The 27697-nt window shown below is 26.8% G+C and overlaps 1 protein-coding gene across 15 annotated transcripts; it reads right to left on the bottom strand.

Moving 5' to 3' along the window:
- Positions 1 to 4863: 4863 nt before the first annotated feature.
- Positions 4864 to 27310, bottom strand: LOC114120371 (uncharacterized). Of its 15 annotated transcripts, none has more exons than XM_050199970.1 (31): positions 26997 to 27218; positions 26597 to 26846; positions 26370 to 26507; positions 26184 to 26300; positions 26008 to 26120; positions 25785 to 25944; positions 25554 to 25691; positions 25368 to 25484; positions 24969 to 25304; positions 24739 to 24876; positions 24553 to 24669; positions 24377 to 24489; positions 24154 to 24313; positions 23923 to 24060; positions 18566 to 18682; positions 17934 to 18269; positions 17704 to 17841; positions 17477 to 17593; positions 17266 to 17395; positions 16173 to 16317; positions 15984 to 16044; positions 15475 to 15610; positions 13199 to 13288; positions 9926 to 10057; positions 9102 to 9257; positions 8859 to 9009; positions 8056 to 8116; positions 7277 to 7415; positions 7128 to 7217; positions 6782 to 6979; positions 4864 to 5142 (listed from the first exon to the last, which is right to left on the bottom strand). In XM_050199970.1, exons 2-31 carry the CDS (start codon positions 26761 to 26763, stop codon positions 5077 to 5079), a joined length of 4215 nt encoding a protein of 1404 aa, XP_050055927.1. In that variant the 5' UTR covers positions 26764 to 26846; positions 26997 to 27218; the 3' UTR covers positions 4864 to 5076. The 15 variants fall into 15 exon arrangements, with proteins under 15 accessions (XP_050055927.1, XP_050055926.1, XP_050055928.1 ...); XM_050199969.1 differs by having other exon boundaries at positions 24969 to 25128; positions 25192 to 25304; positions 25785 to 26120; XM_050199971.1 differs by having other exon boundaries at positions 17934 to 18093; positions 18157 to 18269; positions 25785 to 26120.
- Positions 27311 to 27697: the final 387 nt, after the last annotated feature.

Genomic DNA, 27697 nt, shown 5'->3' on the forward strand with positions numbered 1-27697 from the left:
TAGTACCTAAAAAAAGTTTTACAAAAATATGAAATAGATATAATATATTGCATTTAGTATTCAAACTATTTTTACGAATTATAAATGTTGATGTTGATTAGTGATTATAAACATTTTTTAATTAACATATCTCTCATAGGCACTCAACAAGTTAGAAAGATAAAACAGGATATGTTTTTATGTACAAGTTATTGAAAGGCTTTATTTACTGTCTAGACCTGTTGTAAAAATTTTTTACTTCTTGGTCACGCGACTCGACAGGCAAACACTTTTTATGTGTCATTCCAATGTACATTATATAGTAAAAACTTTCCTTTAATTAGAACCATGCAACATATGTAAATAATTTTAATATTGATCTTTTTGTAGGTAACTCTATTATTTCTTTTAATTTATTTCCAAGCAATTTATTAATATTTAATCACTTAAATTTATATTATATACCTTTCAAAACATCTAAACTGAGTAACTGAGTATACTGTATAATATTTTTGTGGTTTTTTTCCTCACAACTTTTGTAAATTAGCTCGCGCGTTTAATTATAATAAATAAATAAATATCTTCTAAATCTATAAGGTTACATAATAATTAGAATGATCACTGACAGCTTGTACATGAAGTTAAATCTCCACAAGATACTCCTTAAATCTTTTTAAAAGTAGTACAAAACATGTCTAGAATTTGGAAATATCGTCTTCGAAATTTAGCTATAGGTACTTCAATATTTTAATATTTTGAAAATTAGTTTTTGAATTTCTGCATTATTGGAGATAAAGGGATATGAACCACCAAGCAGTCTTATATACACTGATGTATTCAGTAACAAAGGTAATACAAAGTATTTCAAACGCATAATCTTGAATTTAATTCGGTGTTTTTTACTGCGTTTAGGACTTTTTATTGTAAAAATTTAAATTGTTTAAAAAATTTTCCACGCATGCACGACAAAACAATTTTTGAAGCGAAACTTCTATACGCGTAAGAATCGAATGATCCTTAAGGATCGTAACACATGAGCCCGAGGAACGAAAATCCGTAACGAAACATAGTAGGTATAAGGCAATGTTACACGAATGCCAAGCCTGTATATTTATTTTTTAAATAATCAGCCACACTGTCCTATTTATATTTACGTCAAATGTTATTATTGCTCTTAGACTGGTAAAATAACAACATTTTATTCAAAAACCCGACTGCGAACAAAACTTTAAAAAAAGTAAGACATTTCTTAAAATCGTGACAAGTGCTGCTATGAAAATAAGCATTTACTCATATATGTAAATGGTTGCAAACAGTAATTTTCAATTGATTTTGAATCTTAAAAACATTTACAATTTACTTATAAAATTTTAAATACTTTAGTGTTTTTCATTTAAATAATCTAATATATGGCAATAACTATATTAAATTATATGATATCTATTATGTTAATTATTGACATGGGGTGCCAATAATATAATTTGTGTAAATTTTATATAATATAGTTATTGCCTATTGGCACCAAAAGATTTCAAATAAATTGTCCTAATTAATATTTTTTCCGAACAGTGTTCTTATTAATAAATTCATAGGCGGTACTTAACTAAAAAGTATAAAACTCTTAGATACACCCAATAGTGATTTATTAAGTTTTAATATTTGTAAATAAAATAATATTAATATTTATTATTATTGCAAAAGAGATGGTAAAATACTGTATACGTAGGTAAGTACCTACTTTTGATTTTCTAGATTTAGGTTCATACCTATTATTATGTTTTAATTAAATAATATTAAATTTAATACGCTTAACTACCTATTAATACATACCTACATTTCTAACATAATTTAATTTATAACTTAATTAGTAATAATGTTGTAATACACCACACCTATTCGGTTATTATACTTATTATTACTTATTAAATGTATACATTTATTTTCTTATACTTTACATACTTAACATAATTAACTGGTTTGAGATATCTTGACTTCTTATCGAAACATTTCACAATTATTTTAATGGTTTTCAATCTGTTCATAATGCAATAATTGTACGACAATATTATATTTGAAACAAACTTTTAATCGTAAATGAATTGGCACACATGGGCCAGTAGTATGGCCTCCTAAGTCACCTGATCTAATACCATTATGTTTTTATGGGAATATCTGAGATAGTCGTTTATTCTGATCTTCAAAATAATCTTCAAGAATTTAAGAATAAAATAATCATTGCACAGCATACAGAAAATCAAATACTTTCGAAAAAATTAAGTGATCAGTCGAGGTGAAAGATGCGTTGTAAACAACGAGAACAACGTTGAGCAATTTATAAGATAAATGTTATACTTTATTATAATTAACAAATACATAAATAAATTGCTACAAAACTTAAGTGTAAAAAATAAAAATATGGAATTATGTCTAAATGTGTGTAGATTCGTTAGGTTATTATTATTATAGCTTTTTAGTAAAAATTAAAAATTTAATTTAATAATTAAAAAGAAAAATCAATTTTTTCATAGAAAAAACTTTATAAGACAAATTTGTTTAAAAAACCAAAGTCATTTAAATTCAAACTCAAAAAGTATGGGTTAAAATTCAAAAAAGTCTTTTTTTTTATAAATACAAGGCCAAAACTTGTACGCATACACGAAATTATGTTTTTAATAATTGCTGTAATAAATTACTTTAGAAACGTCGTTTATCAATATATAGAGCCGGATTAAAGTGGGGATAAGAGGGCTATAGCTCAGGGTTCCCAAAAAAATGCTTCCTGCAGAATATCAATACGCGTAAACGATAATTAGGTACGCATTGTCATTTTTCATTTGTGAAAATTAGAAGCCTCAAAAATGGGATAGCACAGGACCACTCACTATATTGATCCGGTTCTGTCAATATACCAATTATACACGTAGATACCTCCTATCACTAAGAGCATAAGGATAAGGGGGGATTTCGGGTTTCAAACACCCCCCGAAATTAAAGATAAAACGATTTTAAAATTAACATTGTGTATTAAACTCAATGTACCAAAACCCCCTCCGAAAATATTGTCTATCTATCATCGCACCTATGTCGTAGCGTGCAGTATATACAATATTATGACTGAACGACAAAAGTATGTGTAATAGAATATTATGCGAACGAGGGAGCGTATAGGTACATCATCATCATCGAGTCATTATACTTTATACGCAGACGCGTATCTATACCACAATAATAACTCGGTAATGTGTACCCACGGTTGTACCGACGATACGAAAGTATTATTATACGCGTATTACGCTCAGTATACGCGCCCCGTCGAGACGCGAACGGTGCGCGATTTGTTCCCAACGTTTACGAGACATACGCGTGCAAATATAATTTTGTGTGCGAGCGCACACGCTTGAGTATATAATTACGCGTATATACGTGTAACAGGGGGTAAACGCATATTTTGCCCGGACCTTTACTTCGCATTCTGAAGGCCTCGTTTTATTGATTTTATTATTTCTACTTCAACCCCGCTTCAACAAAAACAAGACATTTACCGCACAAGCGTTACAGCTGCCGGGCATGCAACATAATAATATATACGTATATAGGTATATAATATACCTACACTCGAGTGTAGGTAAACGCGGACTCGGGACTCTTGACATTTTGTGTATTATATATTATATATACGACCTAATCTTTCTTGCACGCACACAGCACGTACATTTCGCACATCTATTGAACGACACCACAACGGTTCAAAAAAAAAAAAAAAAATGGTTTTGGAGAAAAGACCGATCCAAAGTTAGAAACGAATAATTACAAAGAGAGAGGGGGTTTACTAATATACCTATGAATTTGAAAATTAAAAACAAAGCATGCTTTTAAACTTTAAATTATGTCACTTTCAAATACTATAATACCTGTACAGTTTTATTTAAAAAGAAAAAAACAATTTTTCGATAAAAAGACTACCTCATCATAAGATTTATAAGATGTGGTTGATGAACGTATTGCTTAAAATACAATTATACATATACATATTGTTTTCAATAACATCGTATACTAAAATATGACCTATAATAATATGTATATTATGATTGACTACAACTCAAATCGTTGCTGTATTGCGCTCAACACATACCACTAAAATTATTTTTTATTCAATGTAATAAGATGCCACACCACTCGAAAACAACAGTTTTGTATTTTCCTCTACTATTAGTTGTAGGTACTTATGTATAGGAGAATAGGAAAGTTTAATGTTTTATGTCAAAAACTGTAATTAATAATTTACTATATTGTACAAAAAAAAAATAATAATAATAATAATAATAATAAATAAATGAGTACTTGAATAGTTCGATAATTAAAAATGGACTGTAACTTATTTTAATTTTAAAAAGTATTTTATTCAGATAATGATATTATAGGTAAGCGGTATATTATACTTAGCCATGGACGGTAGTACTATGTTCGAATGAAGACAATTTGAAAGAGAAACTGACTGGCATATTGTCATTAAGACGGATAGCCGTGTATATAATAATATCGCGGATCTCGACTATTGGCGATAGTATTCATTACAAAGAGATATATAGGTAGGTATCTACCGCCATATCATGAACTATAAACTACACATACTGTAGAGAGAGGGACTCCCGGACTCGCGAAAATATATACTTACAATAGGTATAATCATCGCTGATATAATTTGACATCCCAATTATTATCATATCCCATATCGGTGACACAAGACGGTTAATAATTGCCAAGAACAATTACGAATTCAAGCCAAGTTTTTCTGTTGTATCATTCAACGGTGAGGTTGGACCGTTAAATGGACAACTACAAGCACATATACATCAGTTATTTATATAGAAAGATAACTCTTCATACTATAAAATTAAAAATAGTATATTTACTTATTTTAATTATAATATATAGATTATAGAATACACAAATTTATAATATCAATAATATCAATCATTCAGAGTTCAAATATGAGCATGACTCATTTTATTATAAAACAAAAATCAATTCATATTTGTAAAAATGTTATTACCATACAAAATATGTAATTTTTAAAACAATTTTATATTTCTTACATTAACAACTGCAACTATCATTGTCCTTCTTTTCCATCGTTTTAGCATTTTCAAAAGTGGTAGATTTCTGCAATATAAATAAATACATTTTAAGTATATATAATTCATGTATTCATTGATTTAATTATAATAGGTTTTTTTAAATGTTTAAATTCAAATTTCACAATTTTTGAGGTTCTATTAACATACTTTTATTAAATACACCAAATTCATCTGATTAATGTATACTCTCATTTATTTTAGTCAATAATAAATGGAAATTAGAAGAACACATACTAATGTAAACTTTTATAATGGAAACTTTTTAAACAATTGTTTTTTGGTATTGTATTTGGCCGTAATACCTCATATCTATATAATATTTAAAAAATGAATCTCTATTTTCTTGGTCAAAGCATAACTTGAGGACACCTTTACCGAATTCATAAATTCTTTTAAGTTTCCTAATGCTTTGTAGAAGGTACTTTGTTGAGCGATAATCAATGGCAAAAAAATCAAATTATCTATATCTATGGATAAATAATAAAAAACGAATAGTTCACGACGACCATAATTAAATCATAATTTTTATGACCTCCATTTAGATTTAGATCTTTCGGTTTCACATATAAAACCTTTTTTCATAAGTTTTTCATAAGTTTTTAATATTTTTTTTTTATTTGTTAAATAAAAAAGATTTATTAATCTTAAAAATATTTCAATTTAAAATAAAACTAAAAAAATAATTCAACAAAAATAAAATTATTCTATAAATATTGAGATCATGGTAAATTTATATATTTATCTAGAATAGATTTACCAGAATAATTATACTAACATAATAAAGAGGTAAATATTTTAAACAAAAGAGTACGTCACGGAGTAGATTTTAAGCATATTTTTGATTCTATAAGTTATAATGAAAAGTCGGGTAATTAACTTTTTAAATAATCAAAAAATACGCGCATAAAGATTTTTTCATTCATGTTACCAGCTACGGCAATGATAAATTATTATTAGAAATTAGTATTTTACTGAATAAATAATGTAGTATAACAGTAAAAAACGTTTTCGTTGTTTTTGGTTCACACTTAATGCATTGTTTGACTTGTTACTAATGGTCAATAAAAAAAAAAGCAACGCTACGCTGGACAGCTATATTAAGTTAATATGTCGAAAATATCATCTATAATCTATACTTAAAAACAGAAAATCAAAAATATAATTCATCTACACGCATTATGCTAAATATTAGCATTAGACAACCAAATTTAACACAAATATACTTTATATTTTAGACATTTCTTACTGTTAATCTAAACGTTTTTTAACTATTACGCATAAGTATCTAATTCTTAAAAATTTTTATTTTAAAATATTTGGAAGATGTAAAATCTATCTGATATTATGCCAGTGACCTCTTTTGGAAATAACTTGATGTGCTTAGGTTGAAATTATTAGAATACTAAATTATGAAGTGTAATGGTGACTGGGATAAATATTTTGATTAACTAACAAAAAATGCGTTTTGAATGTTGCTATGTTAAGTTTAGTTATAAAGTTTATTTAATATCATTAGAACTAATATAATATTTAATTGGTATTTAAAAAAAGTTACTTTTAGTTTTTCTTAGAAAGTAAAAATATATAATTCTTTAACAATAGAATTTTTTTAATAAAATTCATTATTTATAATACACAGTATATATTATATACTTGGGACTTACCAGTTTTATCACATTCTGAGTAGACTGAGAATTTTGTGTTGGCTGTTCTTGGGGTTTATAAAGTTCTAAAATCATATTGTTTGTAGCTTGCCTCTGGAGATCATGTATTTTTGAAATCATTGTGTAGAATAACTTATCTATATTTGCATTGGTTTTTGAAGACGCTTCAAAAAAATGAATTCCATACTTTTCTGATTCCTAAAAACATGTATGGCCTTTAAGAAAAATTAAAATAGTGAAGGAAATATTTTTTAAGCCGAAGTATGAAATTTTCTTTAAAACTGGAAAATAGATTATTTGAAAATAGTTTGATGAGTGTACTGTATTAATATTTAATAATAATTACCCTTAGACCATGTTCGATTGAGATCTCTCTGTTTAATGTATCATCACATTTATTACCAACCAAAATTTTCACTATAGTTGGATCAGCAAACTAAAAAAAAATTTATTATTTATGAACTAAATGTAACTTAATTACTATATAATACTGACAGTTATAACATCGTCAATCCAGTTACGTAGTGAATGAAAAGATTTTACATCTGTAACATCATAGACAATGAATACACCATGGGCTCCTCTATAATATGAGGTGGTTAAAGAACGATATTTCTCTGTTCCAGCTGTGTCCCTGAAACAATAAGAAATATGACAGCACTGACTCATTTTTAAATTGAAATAGCAAGATAATAAAAAGCATTTTTAATAAACTAACAGTGTTATGACCCATATACCATGCTTTTTAATCAGTTTTGTAAAACGGATAGAAATTTCATCCAATCCAAGAAACATAACATTATTTTTTATACATCATGTAATTGCACAATGCGGATAACTTTACAAGACAAAACGGACACGGATACAGATAGTACAAAACTTGTTCGTAATCAGCTGTACGTACACATGAAGAAAATGCGCAGTATATCGATAAGGTATCATATTATGGTTATTAGTTTGTTACAACAAATTGTTTCAATTAATAAATCTTATACACATTTATTTGTTTCGTCATGGGTATATATACAAAACAAGTTCGTACTACTATATCCGTGTCTATTTAGTGAAAAGTTGTATAGAAAGTTAAACAAATTGTGTAATTACGCGATGTGTAAAAAATAAAGTTCCGATTCGTGAACTGAATGAAATTGCTATTCATATCATGAAAAGGGTCGGAACCCAAAATAGATGCAACAAAATATGTACGTTATATACCATGCATTCAGCATTCTGTGTGCCATTTGATATAATATATATTAAATTAAAATATTTACCAAAATTGTAATTTGATGAATTTGTTTTTAAACTTCACAACAGACTGTTGAAAGTCAATACCTATTAAAATACACATAGTGGAAGTCATTAACAGTCATTAGTTACCTATATTAATTAAATATCTGAGAAATATTTTAATTATATGTTATTAATTTAGGGCCCGGATTTTTATGCATTTACATGTTTTTTTTTAATAGTTCAAAACATTGCTAGGTAAGCTACAAGTTTGAATTAAAGTCAGTAGATCTGAAATATAAATTTTTATTTTGTATATTTATGCATATTTTGTCATTTTTTGACATGTACTGCATATTTCTGTATTTTACCATTTTTTATTGCATATTTACGATTTTTTATTGTATTTATACTATATGGGTTTTAAATACATATATACGTTTTTTAATACACAATATGTAATATTTTGCTAATTTTAGTTAAAATAACGTAGGATTTATAATTATATTTTTAGTATGTGTAATTTGATGAAGTCGTTCTCTTTTTTCATTCGAAAATCTGAAAAAAACTTAAAAAAATAAAAATATGTTCAAATAACTTCAAAAAATATAATATAAAAAATAATATCATTTTATGTAAATACCTATCTAAAAAATATTGTAAATAAAATACTTTTTTAATCGATTTATTTTTGCATAGTTTTTATTTTATAGGGCATATTCCTAAAAAGTAAGAATATAAATGCATAGGTATTCCTTAGGTTTTTAGAACATATAAATCCGGGTCCTAGATATTATACAACTATTCTATATTATCATAAATTTTTTTTTTAATTTTAATACTGTACCTATTATTGTTGCACTAGAATCATCTTCACTGTACACACCTTTGAAGAACCTTTTAATTATAGAACTTTTTCCAACACCCGAGGGGCCAACTATAATTAATTTATAACTCTCATCTGTTACGTCAGAGTTTATTTTTATCAATTGGTTGTGCTTTTAATAGAACAAAAAAAATGTATTTTATTTAACAAGTTAAGATAGTAATTAAATCATTTTATAAGTATGAATAGTAAAAATATTGGTACCTCTTTGGGCTCTTGGTCATGGAACTGTGATTGTATGTTCGGGACCTCGGGTAATTTCACTAATTCCTTTTTAATTATAGGACACTGTTCCAGTATTGTATTTGGTTTTATATCAGAATCTAACATGGGTTTGTGTATGACATTTATACTGTCTAACTATACAAACATATAATACAAAATTACATTTATGATTGATTTACACATAGCTGATAATTGAATATTTCATTTCTATTCCTTTAAGGATTTCAATTTCTAATAAATTAGTGTATTTAAATATAAATATTTAATATAGATTGATTTTTGTGATTCAATATAAGATAATTAAAAATCTTCCAGCAATTCGAATTAAATATTAATATTAAAATATATTTGACAACTAATGCAAACACTACTGTATTTAATGCTATTAAAACAACAATAACTTACAGGCACGTATACAGGAGGGTTCATTCCCCCCCCCCCCGAAAATTAATAGTTGTGTGGTTTATTTATATCATCATTCATCGATAAATATTGATTATTGTAAAATTTTTTATGAACCCCCCACCCCCGAAATTTTTTTTGTGATAATAACTTATATCAGCGTTTTTCAACCTATGGTAGACGGAATGCTCACTAGTGATACATGAAGAAAATCCACCATTATAAAAAAGTGGGAATGAATCTTTGTTAATATTAAATACTATTTGGTTAGGTTAGGATTAACAATAAAAAAAATGTTAAAATTACGGTAGTGGTACATGAACATTTTCAAACTGTATATAAGTCGGTATTTCGATATAATTAGGTTGAGAACCGCTGACCAGCTAACCTATATAATTTACCTCTTCTTTAATGTTTGTAGGTTGATTCTGGAGATCGTGTATTTTTGAAATCATTGTGTAGAATAACTTGTCTATATTTGCATTGGTTTTTGAAGACACTTCAAAAAAAAGAATTCCATACTTTTTTGATACCTAAAAACATTTATGGCCTTTAAGAAAAATTAAAATAAAGAAGAAAATATTTTTTAAGTCAAATTAAAGGATGAAATGTTCCTTAAAACTGAAGAATACATTATTTGAAAATGGTTTGGTGTTTATGTTGTACAGTAAAACCTCGATTAACCGAGCTCCACTTCCAAAAATTTGTAGGTAGGTACCAAAAGTAATAAAATGAAATACATAAGCAGTAGGTACATAATATTATATTGTACATTGGTTAAGAACAATAGAAATAATAATTAACTAAACTATATGTAGACTGTATAATAAATAAATACCTAATTACCTATTAAATATTATACGCCCTGATATAGGAATATAACTTGATAACAAGACAATGTACGCATATATGTTACGGTTAATGTACGAATACCAGTAAAACTTGAGATACACAAAATAGTTTGGTCCAACCCCGATTGATATTTATAGTTCGGACTTTCACAAACGAAATTCGGTAAATCTTAGGATAAACAACAAGCGTCGGTAAAACTCCGACATCTATGCAATATGTTTTTTCCTTTGTCCTTTACTTGACTTTATAACTCGAGGTCACTCGCATGACGTTACCAATCGTTATAATAATCTACATTCACAACTTGTAACACCACAGCTAATAATGTTTTTTATTTTTGATGTACAAAGAGTTTTTATAATTTTTGCTGCGACTACACTATTAAAAAGAGCATACAAACATACTTTAAGTGACATATTAAAAGTATATTTAGTGCACTATTAGCAACAATTATAAAACGAATACTATTCGTAAAATTATTTTCAATTATATCAATTAAATCAATAACTAATAACTTTTATCACCTGACACATATAAGTAGGTACATTTTTAGTTGACTAATTGATTGCATGAGTAAGTCACGTATTAATAAGGTCTTTAATAATCATGATTTATATTTTATATATTTATTTTATTATATATACAAAGGAAACTCCTTTTGTATTGATATAATTTATAATAGTAAATTCAGTAAGGTATGTGATTAAGTAAACTAAATAAGATAAACATGAATCAAGAAAATAGACTATTAAACATGAAATAATAAGTAGCGAATAAACAATATTAATAAGTAACAGGCAACTATGACTTCTGAAAATAAAACTGTGAGCAAATAAATATGGAGTTATGCAGACGAATTATGAGTAAGAATCTAAGAATATATGGTAATTATGTGAATCAATTTTGTTGAGTAGATCATAAAAGAACTTAAAACTATGCATACATCTACGTTAACCGAGAGAATGTAGCCCAAGTGCTTCAGAAACAAGAGAATAATCGTGAGGTTCGTGAGGAATATCTAAAGAGAAGCCAACAAAGCTAAAAAATTTACGTTTTACACGTTCAAAATGGTTTGAACCGGCGGCCGTATAAGGATTCCAGACCATCCATATTAGAATATGGATCAAACTAGAGCACAATACAAGGATTTAAGTGATCTAAAAAGTTTAAGATCTTTAGAAAATCGCATAATAAAACCTAAAATTGTATAAGATTTTACAACACCTAGAGAAAGAATCAACATTATTTTATTGACATAAATAGTCTTCAGCTGATTTTTATTTTAGGTGATAGGTGCCCTCTTTGCGGTATGCCAGAGGTAGACGAGAATACGTTTGATTTAATACCAAACACCTTTACCCAATGTTGTCAATTGAGCAGAAATGAATTGAACCACGAGAGTAGAGGTTAAACGAATCCGGATGCCCCTAAACCTACTTTCAATAGGACTTTATGGTTGACTGAATCAAAAGCCTTAGAAAAATCAATGTAGACAACATCAACCTGAGAACGTTTTTGAAAGGCATCAAATATGAAGTTACTCAATACTAGATTGCAAGTGATAGTAGATCGCCCGGAACGAAATCCATGTTGTTCATCGATAATTATATTATTAACTGATCGTTTAATACAGTTTAAAACTGTGGATTCAAATAAATTTGATAAGTGTGATAGAATGGATATTGGTCAATAATTTTTTATATCCGCGGCATTACCTGATTTTAAAATTGGTGTTATAAACTACATTTTAATATAGAGAGAAACACACCCTCATCTAGAGAATGGCTAAAAATCAAATAAAAGAGGGGTATGGTATGATATAATATTGTATATTAATTGGAAAATAAACTCTCCGGATTAACCGTCTGGACCAATAGACTGAACGCCATGTAATGCAGATAAGCTACGAAAGACGTAATCTACTGAGAACATAATGTTATTAATTTGTAAATCCAAAATATAAGCCTACATAGTTGAGTAGATCTACCTACATCAATAACCTCAGATGTATAAATGAAGGAAAAGTAAGATGAAAATAAATTTTCAGCATTCTGCTCGTCAGTTGATAAACGACCATTTAGTTTAGTTCCAACGCCTTTGGTATATCATTTGTAGATCAGTGTTTATTGATAAATTTCAACCGTGAACGTCATACGAGTGACCTCGAGTAGTAGAGTTAAATAATAATAATTATTATAAAAAATATATATATACCACATAATTTATCAACACTGGTTGTTTATCCTAAGATTTATGAAATCTCGTTAGTAAAAGTCCGAACTACAAAAATTATTCGAGATTTGACCAAACTATTTTGTGTATCCTAGGTTTTACCGATAATCGCACTTTTACCATAACATAAAATATGCATTATGCATACATTATATATATATATATATATATATATATATTATTTATTGTTAATAAATAAAAAGTCTAGGATAACCATGTTTTTTTAATTTATCCATGTGACCCCCCCTGGTTAACTGCCATGTGTACATTATTTTGTACACGGGAAAATTGCCATTCATAGGTATTTTTTTGTATGTTCGCTAAAAATATAGAAATGATCTTAAGGGCCACGAGATTCATATTCCTATCTAAAATCAACAGTACCGGGTCAGAATTTTGTACACGGAGATGGTGAGTTCAAAAACGTCAGTGTACATAATAATGTACATGAAAGCAAGTTTGGCATTTATGGCGTGTACACAAAAATGTATACATGGCCTTCAGGGCAATGTACGAAAAAAGTAGGTGGCAGTTAACGTGTTAACCCGGATAATCGAGGTTCTACTGTATTAATATTTAATTATAGTTACTATCTGTCCTTCTTTGATTGAGATCATTCTGTTTGATGTATCATCACATTTACTACCAATCAAAATTTTCACTGTGTTCGGATCAGCAAACTAAAAAAAATAATGTATTATTTATTTACTTTTATTCATATTTATATTAGTAATGATTCAAATCGTATATTGAATTATACGGAGTTATTCTTTTATCAAACAACACTCATTCTTCGAAAATCTACTAACATTTTTTAAAATATTTTTTGTTATAATCATTCAAGTTAGTTACTTATTTTTTAGTAATTATCATAAAATGTATTAATAATTTAGTATATTGGTTGATTCTGGTATCGAATACTCGATAAGTTTTTGAAAATATTGTTTTTACACAATTTTTAGTCAAACAACATTTATATTAAAAATATACATTTTTTTAATATTTTTTAAAATGTTTTTTATTATTTGAATGACAACATAATTTTTTAATTTCATATACAGAAGCAGATTATTTTTCAGAATATTTTAATACATAATAATCAAATTTCAGAAGAATAGTTTTTGAGTTATAAGTATTTGATACTTTGGTAAGCGGAGTTGAGTAGTGTGGGGTTATCCACAAAATGTTATAGTCAAATTTTCACCAAAGCTGTTTAAATACTTATAACTTAAAAACTACTCGTCCTATTAATATATGTATACTCCAAAAAAATATTTTGCTTCCTAATATAAAAATAAAACAATTAAAAACGTATGTTGTTATTCAATAAGTAAAAATATTTTTAAAAAAATGGTGGTCAAGTGGGTATTACCTAACTGGGTAACGATTTGCTTTATAGTAAGTATAATATTTGATTTTATAAAAACTTAAACTTTAGATAAAATTTTATAATTGACCAAAGATCAACTTCTTTTATAATATTATTGTAAGCCGAACATATTATATGCATTATTTATATGTTATATAAAATATAAACATTTTTTATTCTTAGCTACTTATACAATATTTTTTATAAATTTTTATCTACAAAATTACTTGTAAATATTTATGATTTTACGAATTTTGTCAATATTTGAACATCGGACACTATAAAAAAAATTGTGCCTATTTATTCTTATAATTTTTAAAACACTACTACACTAAATTCAAATTTTAAGGATTGTGATTTATGACTTAACCAAAAAAAAATAATTGCCATTTATAAAAAAAAAAAATGAACATTTCAAATGCCTATAAATAGCTTTAAAATGAGTGAATTATTTTTAAAATTAGATTATGTAAATAAAATTCCAATCTACATAACTGATGAAATTTTCAGAAATGTACGGCAGACTTTTTGAATAATAACAAACATTTAAAATCGTTTGAGGATAAATCGTAAATCGCTATTTTGTAAAAATTTGAAATTCAAACGCACTTAAAATTTTTCCTATAATAATGCTTTGAGTTTTCTTTATAGATCTTTGAAGGAAAACTAAATGTTGAATTTTTATTCTTGGATATAGGTAAACACAAAAAATTTTATGATTTTTCAACTTCAAAATTACTTGCAAATTTTCTCGATTTTGACATATTTCGTAAAAGTTTGAACTATAAACACTTATAAAAAAAAAAATTGTGACTAACGATTTTTAATTTTTTTTTAGCTACAATAAAAACAACTTATAAGGAACCTTGTATTAAATTTTCAAGTTTTTTTTGGTCATTCAAAATCTTTTTATCGACCTTTTAGAAAAAAATTCTCATAAAAATCGAAAATTTAAGTGCTCTACAAATAACTCAAAAAAGTCAAAATTTTTTGAAAATTTAACTGTATATAGATAATACTAACATGAACATTTGGTGGAAATTTCTGGGATTTACAGTGATTTGTTTTTGAGTTACCAACTTCATAAAAAAATCGATTTTGTCAAAAACTGTTATTGTGTAAAAATTTTCTTTTTCTGTAATTTTTTTTTTGAAAACTGCTAGCAGCTTCTTACTTTTTACCTTTATAATGCACCAAGGATAATCAATTTTCCACAGGAAACCACCCCTGAAGTTTTAAATTGAAGTATTATTTCAATAAGTTATAGTGTATACAAACACATAAAAAAACACATATCATTGTGAAATCAATACATTACAAAAAAAAAAATGTTCTTTAAACTAGAAATTATGTAAAAACAATATTTTCAAAAAATTTAATAGATTTTATAATAATGAGTATTCAATTTAAAAATCAACCAGTATACTAACACATTTTAAGACAATTACTAAAAAAATACACATTTAATAAAATATATAAATAAACTTATATACTTACAGTTTCAATATGTTTTATCCAATCATCTAATTGAATTAAAGAATTTAAATTTGTAATGTCATACACAATACAAATACCATGGACTCCTCTATACGAATTTTCTAAAGTGCAATGTTTTTCTGTCCCAGCCATGTCCCTAAAATATTATGGAACATGAAAGTATAGAGTTACTCATTAATAAAACTTTGAATTACATTTGGTTTAAACTATTTAAGAGAAAGTACATTTTAATTTTAAATATTTAATAATCAATAAGCAAATATTAATCTTCTGATATAGTTTAGCTATCCAAAGGTATTTAGTATTATAATGAGTTAAATGAGCATACTTTTTAGTTATCCAAATCGTAGTTTTGAATATAATATTAAATCATATTTTAGGTTAGAAAAGTAAATTTGTTGTAATATTGAATATTTTTAAATGTAATTCTAGTAATTCTACATTCTAAAAGATCTTATATAGAACTATACACAACATCGTAAGATAATTATGATACAAAAAATATATACCGGTTTTCTAAGTGGATGGTTTCGTTCTTAAATCTGATAAATATTGGATGAATGTCCATACCTAATAAAAATATATTAGCATTATTAATTAGTTAAATACCATAGAAATATTTTAATTATGTGTTATTAAGTTATTTTACAATTATTCTATATCATACATTTCTTTTAATTTTAATACTATACTTGTACCTAAAGTGGGTTGATAAGTGTTCTGATAAACTTCTTGACAGTATCTTTTAATGATAGAACTTTTCCCGACATATGAGAGGCCAACTATGAGCAATTTATACTTCTTATTTGTCATCTCAGGCTTTACTCTTATTAATTTGTAGTGCTTTCAACAATATAAAAAATGGATTTTATTTTAAAAAATAATTTAATAATAAGAAACAATTTTAGCCTCAAATACAACTAATATCAGTATATCTGAATTTCTAAAATCATAAACTATCACACTTAAGAGTATTAAATATTGATCATTTTAAATGATTTCATTATAGTCACTTTTTGAAGTGAAAAGTACATGCATTTCATGTAAAGATGTGTGTAGTAAGTATTTATTCTTCAACAATATTCTTTCTTTAAAGCGAGAGAAGTATTTTCACTGCATTTTACGTATCATATACAATTACATATACCTAAAAATTAAGTTTACCATAGTTACTAAGCTAACTTAGTTTACTGGTCTATATTGAATCTATAAAAATAAATTGATTTAAAACAGTAAAACTATCATTTTATTATCAACCATTATTTTTAACACTTAAAATAACCCAATGGGCAATGACAATTTAAAATTTTCATAAATATTTTAACTTAGTTTAGTTAATGAAGGTGAACAAGATTGGTAACTTTTAAATCATAATTTAAAAATAATGTTTATACATACCAGAGGTTCCCTAACTGCGGGTCGGGATTATATTTTTGGTGGGTCGCGCTATATTTTTGTAATAAAAAAAAAATAGGTATATATTTTTTGTTGTAAGCAACTGATCCACTAAAAAAAAGGTTATTAATTGATGTGTGGGTTGCCAAATTTAAAAAAATTCCCAGAATGGGTCGTATAATAAAGTTTGGGAACCTCTGATGTACACCATAAAACAATTTATTTAATAACAAATAAAATCAAAGTCATATAATAATAAATTATAAAATATGTTAATAGACACCACTGATATGATTATAAGTTATGATAAATTATTGATGATATGCACTTATTATAATTACTTACTATTAGTAGTATACTTTTTAAATATTATGTTCCTATATTGATAATACTCACAGACATTTTTCCAAATCCTTGACTAATCTTTTCACTAATTTGAGCCTGTGCTTTACATATATTTTCTATAGACCCTTTAATAGTAAATATTCTTTCATAATTGAAACTATCCATTGTAATATCAGTTATGCTATAATTATTTTGAAGAATTAAATTGATTAACATTCAATAATACATTACAAGCATAATAATAGTTATGTTTTTTATTTACCTAGGTATAAAAATATTTGTGTTAGTCTCTGACATAATTTTTCTGATTGTATCGCCTTCTCCGCCAATTATTATATCAATTAGATTATTATGAATTAAGATCTTCATAATCATATCACTAGAACATATTACTAATGAATCCAAATTCAAATTTGTAAACGTGTTAAATTGACATTAATAGATTCTATACAATTAATTAGTTAGTTATTACTTCATCAGTTATATTACCTTAAAAGAGAATTGGTCATTTTTTGTTGCAAGATTTCTAAAATTTTGCGACATGCATTGGTGCAATTTTCTGGTTTACCTTTGATTGTTATTGCTTTCTCCGTGGGACCAACACTATTATTTTTATCAATATGGATCCTACAACATAATTTAATATCGTTATTAATTTATTCTAAACAATAGGCAGTATACTTAAACAAAACATTTTTTAAATTAATAAAACATTTTACCGAACTTTTGTCTCTTGTGTAATTTTCTTGATTACAGCACCATTTTTGCCAATAATAACATGAGTTTTATCGCTGGGCACAAGCATACGTAACTCAAACTCTGTTTCATTTTCTATAGCAGGAATGGTCTCTGAGGTTTCATACAAAACATCTCTAAATCCTATTTCACATAACAGTTGAATATTAATACTTATAGCCATGAATTGTAGATCATTTCCAATACCTTGTCTGAGTTTTGCACTAATTAGAGCTTCTGCTTTAGATATATTTTCAATCGAGCCTTTGACAGTACATATTCTCTTATGATGTAAGTTGTTAATTATGACGTTACTAATGCTATAATTTTTAATTATTGATTTTTAACTAATAAACATAACCATGTATTAAATATAAATTATAAAACACAACAATGCTATAAAAACAACTCTATATTTCATAATTAAAGAATCCAATTACAAATAACATCACAACTCACTACCGAGGACCGAGAGACGCATGGACCGGACCCGACTGACTGACTCGACCGTTCCATCAGTACCATGCACCCTCCGGCCTTGTAGCAGGCTGACCAACCCCACAACTAACAGTATTTAACACATGTATCAATATTTGATGTTTTTTCTAAAACTTACCTAGATACATAAATTTTTGTTTCAGTCTCTGACATAATTTTCCTCATCGTATTACCGCCTTTTCCAATTATTACACCAATTAGATTATTATGAATTAAAATCTTCAAAATCATATCACTAGAACACATTATTAAGACACATAAGTCTAATTTTTTTAATGTATTATATTAATTTATAGATTGTACAAAACTAATTAGTTATTCATCAGTAGAATCTGAATTTATATGCTGTTAAAATTGTTGAAATGTGTTTATATGCAGCAAAACTCAATAAAATATTCCCAAAATGTTTTTTAAATTTTACGAATATTCTAAAACAAAATTGATTGTAATTAATAAATTAATCAAAATGTATAACTTCATTATCATAATTCACTAGCATAATTCCCGTGCACTTGATTGAACATTTAAAATGCATCCGTGTTAAATTTGTTCGCCTAATGCTAACATATAGCGTAATGCATGTGGATTAATTATATTTTTGGTTTTCTGTTCAAGTGTATAGATGATAATGCCGACATATAAACTTAATCTTAACCTATTCAGCCTAGCGTTATTTTTTTATTGGCCATCTAAAAGCAGCATTTTTTTGAAATTATTTTTCTTATTTTTCTGTTTTGTGTGAACGATCCAAATTTTCTTTTCTTTTCATTCTGGATCAAAGTCAAACAACTCATACACTGTAAACCAAAAACAATGAAAATGTTTTGTACTGTTGTCTGTTATACAACCTCATCTATTCACTAAAATACTAATTTCTAAGGATGGGTTCTCGAACACTTCGAACCCTCAAACACCTCAAACTTTAAGAAATTCGAACAGTTCGAAGTCTCGAGAAAAGGTTAAGTTCGAATTTAAACATACTACATAAAGTTTTTCGTGCATAGTAATTTAATATGTTCGAAAAATGAGTGTGTTGGCAGATAATTTAAAACTCAAATTTTTAAGTTTTAAGTTTTAATTTTTCGAAGTTCGAAAAATATTATGTTCAAGTTCGGGTTTGAGTTTGTGAAAACTTCAATTTGACCCATCCCTACTAATTTCTAATAATAACTAATCATTTCAGTAGTTGGTAACACAGACGAAAAACATTTTTATGCGTGTATTTTTTGATTATTTAAAAAATTAATTACTCAACTTTTTATTAACTTTTAAAATCAAAAATAGACTTAAAGCCTGCTCTGCGATATATTCTTTAAAAAAAAAAAAATCAAGATAATCAAATGAATAGCTTCAGACAATATGCATGACAAAGATTTCCATTTTCACATTTATATACAATATAAATTTTAAGAGATACATAGTGTCGCTGATTTTTTATAAAACTATCAAAGAAAAATATTTTTTAATATTCACCTAGAACATTTATTAATGTTCACCTATAGCCAGCACATGCCAATAAATCGATGCATCAGTCAGTTTTTATCGAAATCGATTGACAAATATTGTTATTTCATGTTAAAAAATACTAAAATATTATTAATCACAAGCAAATATAGACTATGTCATTCAAGAATAATGTAGCTTTCTACAACTGAAAAAGTTTTTAAATTCGGTTCAATAGTTCTAGAGAATATTTCCTACAAATTAATTCACTAACTTACAACTTTACCTCTTTGTAATATTATTTTTATTTTTTATTTTTTATTGATCGAAAAAGAATATATACATAACAAATAAAAATATATAACATTTTATCGATTAATCTAAACCTTAAAGCTAGGCTTGTGTTGGAGATAGAGAGTTAGAGATTTGTTTATAATATAGATTGTGTAAATTATAAAACTAGTAACAAATACAGTGGAACATCAATAACTCAAACCTTTTTAAGTCGAATTTTTGATAACTTGCATTTTTTTCCGCCACAATCCAATTCGAGTGATGGAGGTACCACTGTACAATTAAGCAACAAAATGTTGTATGAGATAAAAATTTAGTTTTAAATTGGTGAACCGTTTATAAGAAATAATCATCATACAAAAATATATACAAATGTACTTCTTATATATTAAATATGAGGAAAAGAAAAAAAATTAACATACTATAAAGTAAAGTAACAATTGAAATAAGTTTATGGTATAGGTTGCACAATAACCATTCATATTATCATATATTATAATATTTTATTTTTTATTTTTGTTTTTATAGTATAATTATTTCTGCTTTACGTCAAAATCTAATAAATTAAATATATTAGGTCCTAGATAATCTATAAATTTTTGATCAAAACTAGTAATTTTTTAAAAATTATTTTACATATAAAAATCAATCCCTCTTTCCCTTGGTCACGTCATAATTTGAGAACGCCTTTACCGATCTCATTTATCTTTCTTTTTTTTTAAAGTTTTCTAATTAATACATAATATTATATATTGTAGTGTTCTTGATTTTTCTGCCACAGATTATCGCACCAATTGTAAAATACGCAAAGGTTACCTAAACAGTCTAAAATCTTCCATTTTAATTTTTAATTTTTCTTACCATGAGAATTTTCAATAAAGTATTAGAAAACTTAAAAAACAAAAAAAGCGAGCAATTGGGTACCGTTCTGCTGTACATTAGGAGATAGGGTGGCCCTCGGACTAGGGTAGGTTAAATTTGAATGCAATGATTAATTTATATTTATAATTATTATAAGCTAAACTTATGAAAAATCTTGTATTAAATTTTCAACTCTTAGCTACCTATACAAACATTTTTATGAATTATACCTACAAAATAATTTTCAAATATTCATAATTTTGACAAATTTTTGTCAAAGTTTGAACTTCAAATGCTAATAAAAAAAAATTGTGACTATGTATTCTTATAATTTTTTAATCACTATAAGAATAACATATGAGAAACTTTGTATAACATTTTCAAATATCGACACTTCAAAAAAAAATTTTCAGAAAAATTGAAAATTTCAGTTGTCTATAAATAGCTTAAAAATACTCAAAATATTTTGAAGTATCTAAGTATCTACGACTTATACTTTTTGAATAATAACAAATATTTAAAATCGTTTGAAGATAAATCGTTATCGTTACGCGATTTCGTAAAAATTTAAAATTCAAACGCACTTAAAATTTTTCCTATAATGATGCTTCGAGTTTTCTTTATAGCTACTTGAAGAAAAACCTATGGAAAACTAAGTGTTATAATTTTAATCCTTAGTTATGAACACAAAACATTTAATGATTTTTCAACTTCAAAATGACTTGCAAATTTTCTCATTTTTGACAGATTTTGTAAAAATTTGAACTATAAACGCTTATAAAAAAAAAAATTGTGACTTACGATTTTTAATTTTTTTTAGCTACAATAAGAACAACTCATAAGGAACCTTGTATTAAATTTTCAAGTTTTTTTGGTCATCCAAAATTTTTTTACCAACCCTTTAAAAAAAATTCTCATAAAAATCGAAAATTTCAGTGGTCTATAAATAACTCAAAAAAGTCAAAATTTTTTGAAAATTTAACTGTATATAGATAATACTAACATGAACATTTGGTGGAAATTTCTGGGATTTACAGTGATTTGTTTTTGAATTACAACCATATAAAAAATTGATTCGGTCGAAAACTGGTTTTGCGTAAAAATTTCCGTTTTTCCATCATTTTTTTTTTTTTTGTTTTTCTCCATTTTTTTTAAAACTGTTGGAAAATGTTTACTATTTACCTCTATAATGCACCAAGGATATTTACTTTTCCATCGGAAACCACCCCCGAAGTTTGAAATTGAAGCATTATTTCGATTAGTTATGCTGTACACCAGGGGTCGCCAACCAGTCGATCGCGATCGACTGGTCGATCTTTCTATGAATATATGTCGATCGTTATAAAAATTAATTTTACCATTATCGGTCGATCGCGTAATAAATAATCGGATAATGTGGATTGCTAAATTGTATTCTAGGAATTTACCATTATCGGTCAATCGGTAATAGTCAGAATTTTTTTTTTTATTTGAAAATAAATGCCTCGGCTACAATAAATGGTCAGAATTATTGTTAGTTATAACTCGATTGTCAATTAGTCGTCTTGTGCAAGACGTGTGCAACGCGTATATGTTCCGTATATTTTCGTTATTACGTTCCAAATTTATTTAGAATTTACAACAAATAAAATGAATCCAAATAAAATTGCTCATAAAACTAAATTATCCTAGATGTCGATCACCTGGGACTAAAAATTTCAAATATAGCTCACTTGTTTGAAAAGGTTGGCGACCCCTGCTGTACACAGACACAAAAAAAAACAAATAAAAAAAACATACATCATTGTAAAATCAATACATTCATCACTCCGTTCAGAATCTAAAAATAGCATTTAAGAAAAAAAAATTAGCTACTTTCGCTTGTTTTAGTGATTTGACGGTTAGTATCATTTTTTAATTCAACTGTGCTAAATAATAATGAAGTATTGTAAACCTCAATAGAACCAATTTATTTACTGCCGAATACTGACAAAACAAATCTCTATTAGTGGAATATCTTGATCATTTTATAATGTGAAATACATCACAATATTCACAATAAAATATACTTATTAGATGGTTATGATAAAATAATCAAAATCTAGCTATAAAAATGTCCGTTATTTAGGGTGTGTCCTGTATTTAGAGGTTTTCCTATAAATAAATAGTAAAATTTTCCCCATACCCAATCAGTCGTCCACTATTTAGAGATATAATATATTTCTATGGATGGTTTCAAATATTATATTATTCATTATTTTGTTAAATTAAGCATGCACAATAATTATGATTATTTATATGCAATAAATTAACATCAGAAAAAAAATTATTACTATACAATGCTTTTAAAGGAATGTACAATAATTTTTTGTTCCAAATACTCAAGAATAAAGTTAGCAATGTGATCTGTGATTATTATCTTATACATGCACATACTGAACAAACTAACATCTTCAGACAACAAACATTATAGGAGTATTTTTCAGGACAGTATTTATACCAGAAGATACATTTTTAGGAAATGTCAAGTTGTTGTCCTTGGACCAAACTTTGAAAATTTGTATCATTAATTTAAATCCTTTATTTTTAAAGCTTTAAGTTAAAAACTCGAAAATATTTTTACAACATAACCAAATACAACAAAAATGTGCTAAAATATTTTTTAATTTGTACCATAAACTACAATATTCTGAAATTTTCTCTTTTGTTAAAATAAGCCCTAATATGCACAAAAAACTTTTTTTGATAGATTTTAAAGGGTATGAAGCACAAACATTTCTTACTCTTGTCAAACAGTACACACTAGTTAAAAATATGTTTTTGCATAAAAATCCGGACTCTAGTCATTAGTTATATTACCTTATAAAAGGTGTAAAATTATAAATTATTTTGTATTACCTTATACATGGGTTGGTCGCATTTTGTTGCAAGATTTCCAAAATTTTGCGACATGCATTGGTGCAATTTTCTGGATTACCTTTGATTGTTAATGCTTTCTCCGTGGGACTAACACTATAATTTTTATCAATATGGACCCTACAACATAATTTAATATCGGTATTAATTTATTCTAAACAATAGGCAGTATACTTAAACAAAACATTTTTTTTAATTAATAAAACATTTTACCAAGCTTTTGTCTCTCGGGTAATTTTCTTGATTATAGCACCTTTTTCGCCAATAATAACATGAGTTTTATTGCTGGGCACAAGTATGTGTAACACAAATTCTGTTTCATTTTCAATAGCAGGAGTGGTCTCTGACCTTTTATACAAAACATCTCTATATCCTATTTCACATAACAGTTTAATGTTAATACTTATAGCTATGAATTGTAGATCATTTCCAATACCTTGTCTGAGTTTTGCACTAATTTGAGCCTCTGCTTTAGATATATTTTCTATTGAACCTTCTACTGTACATACACCTTTGTAGTTGATATTGGCAATTGTAATGTCGGAAATACTAAAATTATTCATACGGTTTAAAATATTTCATAAACATTATTATGTTTGTACTTTCACTTACCCAGATACATTAATTTTTGTTTCAGTGTCAGACATTATATTCCTGATTGTGTTACCCTCTTCCCCAATTATTAAACTTATGAGATTCTCATGAATTAAAATTCTCAGTATCATATCGCTAAAAATATAATTAAGAAACATATAGACAAATTTGTAAATGTACAAAAAGTAGTTAAAACTCAATTACCTTTTATCGGCAACGGAAGCTTTTTGTTGCAAGATTTCCAAAATTGTGCGACATGCATTGGTGCAATTTTCTGGATTACCTTTGATTGTTATTGCTTTCTCCGTGGGACCAACACTATTAGTTTTACTAATATTGATCCTAAAAGATAATTTAATATCGGTATTAATTTATTCTAAACAATAGGCAGTACACTTAACAAAACATTTTTTTTAATTAATAAAACATTTTACCAAGCTTTTGTCTCTCGGGTAATTTTCTTGATTATAGCACCTTTTTCGCCAATAATAACATGAGTTTTATCGCTGGGCACAAGTATGTGTAACACAAATTCTGTTTCATTTTCAATAGCAGGAGTGGTCTCTGACCTTTTATACAAAACATCTCTATATCCTATTTCACATAACAGTTTAATGTTAATACTTATAGCTATGAATTGTAGATCATTTCCAATACCTTGTCTGAGTTTTGCACTAATTTGAGCCTCTGCTTTAGATATATTTTCTATTGAACCTTCTACTGTACATACACCTTTGTAGTTGATATTGGCAATTGTAATGTCGGAAATACTAAAATTATTCATACGGTTTAAAATATTTCATAAACATTTTTATGTTTGTACTTTCACTTACCCAGATACATTAATTTTTGTTTCAGTGTCAGACATTATATTCCTGATTGTGTTACCCTCTTCCCCAATTATTAAACTTATAAGATTCTCATGAATTAAAATTCTCAGTGTCATATCGCTAAAAATATAATTAAGAAACATATAGACAAATTTGTAAATGTACAAAAAGTAGTTAAAACTCAATTACCTTTTATCGGCAACGGAAGCTTTTTGTTGCAAGATTTCCAAAATTGTGCGACATGCATTGGTGCAATTTTCTGGATTACCTTTGATTGTTATTGCTTTCTCCGTGGGACCAACACTATTAGTTTTACTAATATTGATCCTAAAAGATAATTTAATATCGGTATTAATTTATTCTAAACAATAGGCAGTACACTTAAACAAAACATTTTTTTTAATTAATAAAACATTTTACCAAGCTTTTGTCTCTCGGGTAATTTTCTTGATTATAGCACCTTTTTCGCCAATAATAACATGAGTTTTATCGCTGGGCACAAGTATGTGTAACACAAATTCTGTTTCATTTTCAATAGCAGGAGTGGTCTCTGACCTTTTATACAAAACATCTCTATATCCTATTTCACATAACAGTTTAATGTTAATACTTATAGCTATGAATTGTAGATCATTTCTAATACCTTGTCTGAGTTTTGCACTAATTTGAGCCTCTGCTTTAGATATATTTTCTATTGAACCTTCTACTGTACATACACCTTTGTAGTTGATATTGGCAATTGTAATGTCGGAAATACTAAAATTATTCATACGGTTTAAAATATTTCATAAACATTTTTATGTTTGTACTTTCACTAACCCAGATACATTAATTTTTGTTTCAGTGTCAGACATTATATTCCTGATTGTGTTACCCTCTTCCCCAATTATTAAACTTATAAGATTCTCATGAATTAAAATTCTCAGTGTCATATCGCTAAAAATATAATTAAGAAACATATAGACAAATTTGTAAATGTACAAAAAGTAGTTAAAACTCAATTACCTTTTATCGGCAACGGAAGCTTTTTGTTGCAAGATTTCCAAAATTGTGCGACATGCATTGGTGCAATTTTCTGGATTACCTTTGATTGTTATTATTTCCTCCGTAGAACCAACAATATTAGTTTTACTAATATTGATCCTAAAAGATAATTAAATATTGCTATTAATAAATTCAAAATCCTAAAATTAATCAAAATTTTTTTTTTTAATTAATATGTTCTATTTTACTTGGATTGTGTTTGTTCTGTAATTTCATTAATTGTTGAACCACCTCGACCAATAATTACACTAACCATATCGCGAGGCACAAGTATATTAAGAATAGAAGTTTTGCCAAGGCCTCCATATAAATCATGAGTTGGTTCTTTGTTTTTGTCTTTTTGCATTTTTCCCATTGCTATAAACCTGATTAAACCTTTAACTTCAATTCATCATCTCACTATAGAGCTCCTATCTCAGTAAATTGGGTACCTATGCACTATAAAATAACAAATGTTTTCTTAGTTAACATTCATAGTAAATCAAAAGCTGATATGTATATAAACGTAGAAAATTAGAATCAAATACTCTAGTATAGTAGTAATGTAATATTTAATATAGTATACAGTATTATTGTAATATTATATACTTTTAGAGTTGAATAAATTTTTTAATTTATTAATCATGGGTCATGCGAATTGCAAATATTGTTCTATATACGCTTTAGTGATTTTCGAATTGTAAGTTAAAGCTTACGACTTAAGAATTACAAGAAAAATAATGTATTATTTAACAAGTAACGACCACAACACTACGAATTACGATCATAGAATACACTAATAGTGTCTAATATAGACTACGATTGTTCTGGGGCTAATACAGCTCTGCCCCGTGATAACAGGCAGAATAATTTTCATGGAATTATCAATTATCATAAAATAAACGCACGAGCCAACTATATAATGCCTCAATTCCGGCGGCGAGTATTAGTGTTGCCACTTGCCACGAACCTTAGATCATATACTATGGATGGAGCCATGCCCATCTCGACTGTGTACCACGAATTAAGATATACTATTAAGGTATATCTTAATTCGTGTCCCCAACGTGATAAGGATTATGTTTTGTTACCAACCTCGAATATTAAAAAAAATCCCAGATAGGAATTTAATTGGGCTCATGGTGAGATACTGTAGGAAACAGTCCATTCTGTAAAATATTATAATATTTAATATAATATAAGTTTATAATTATAAATAGGCATTAGCCAATAGGTAATTAATAATTATAAATTATGGTAGAAATAATATTTACAATAACATCAGAATACTTATTACATTATTACTGATT

This window comes from Aphis gossypii, chromosome 2, assembly GCF_020184175.1.
Source record: "Aphis gossypii isolate Hap1 chromosome 2, ASM2018417v2, whole genome shotgun sequence".
Taxonomy (NCBI): domain Eukaryota; kingdom Metazoa; phylum Arthropoda; class Insecta; order Hemiptera; family Aphididae; genus Aphis; species Aphis gossypii.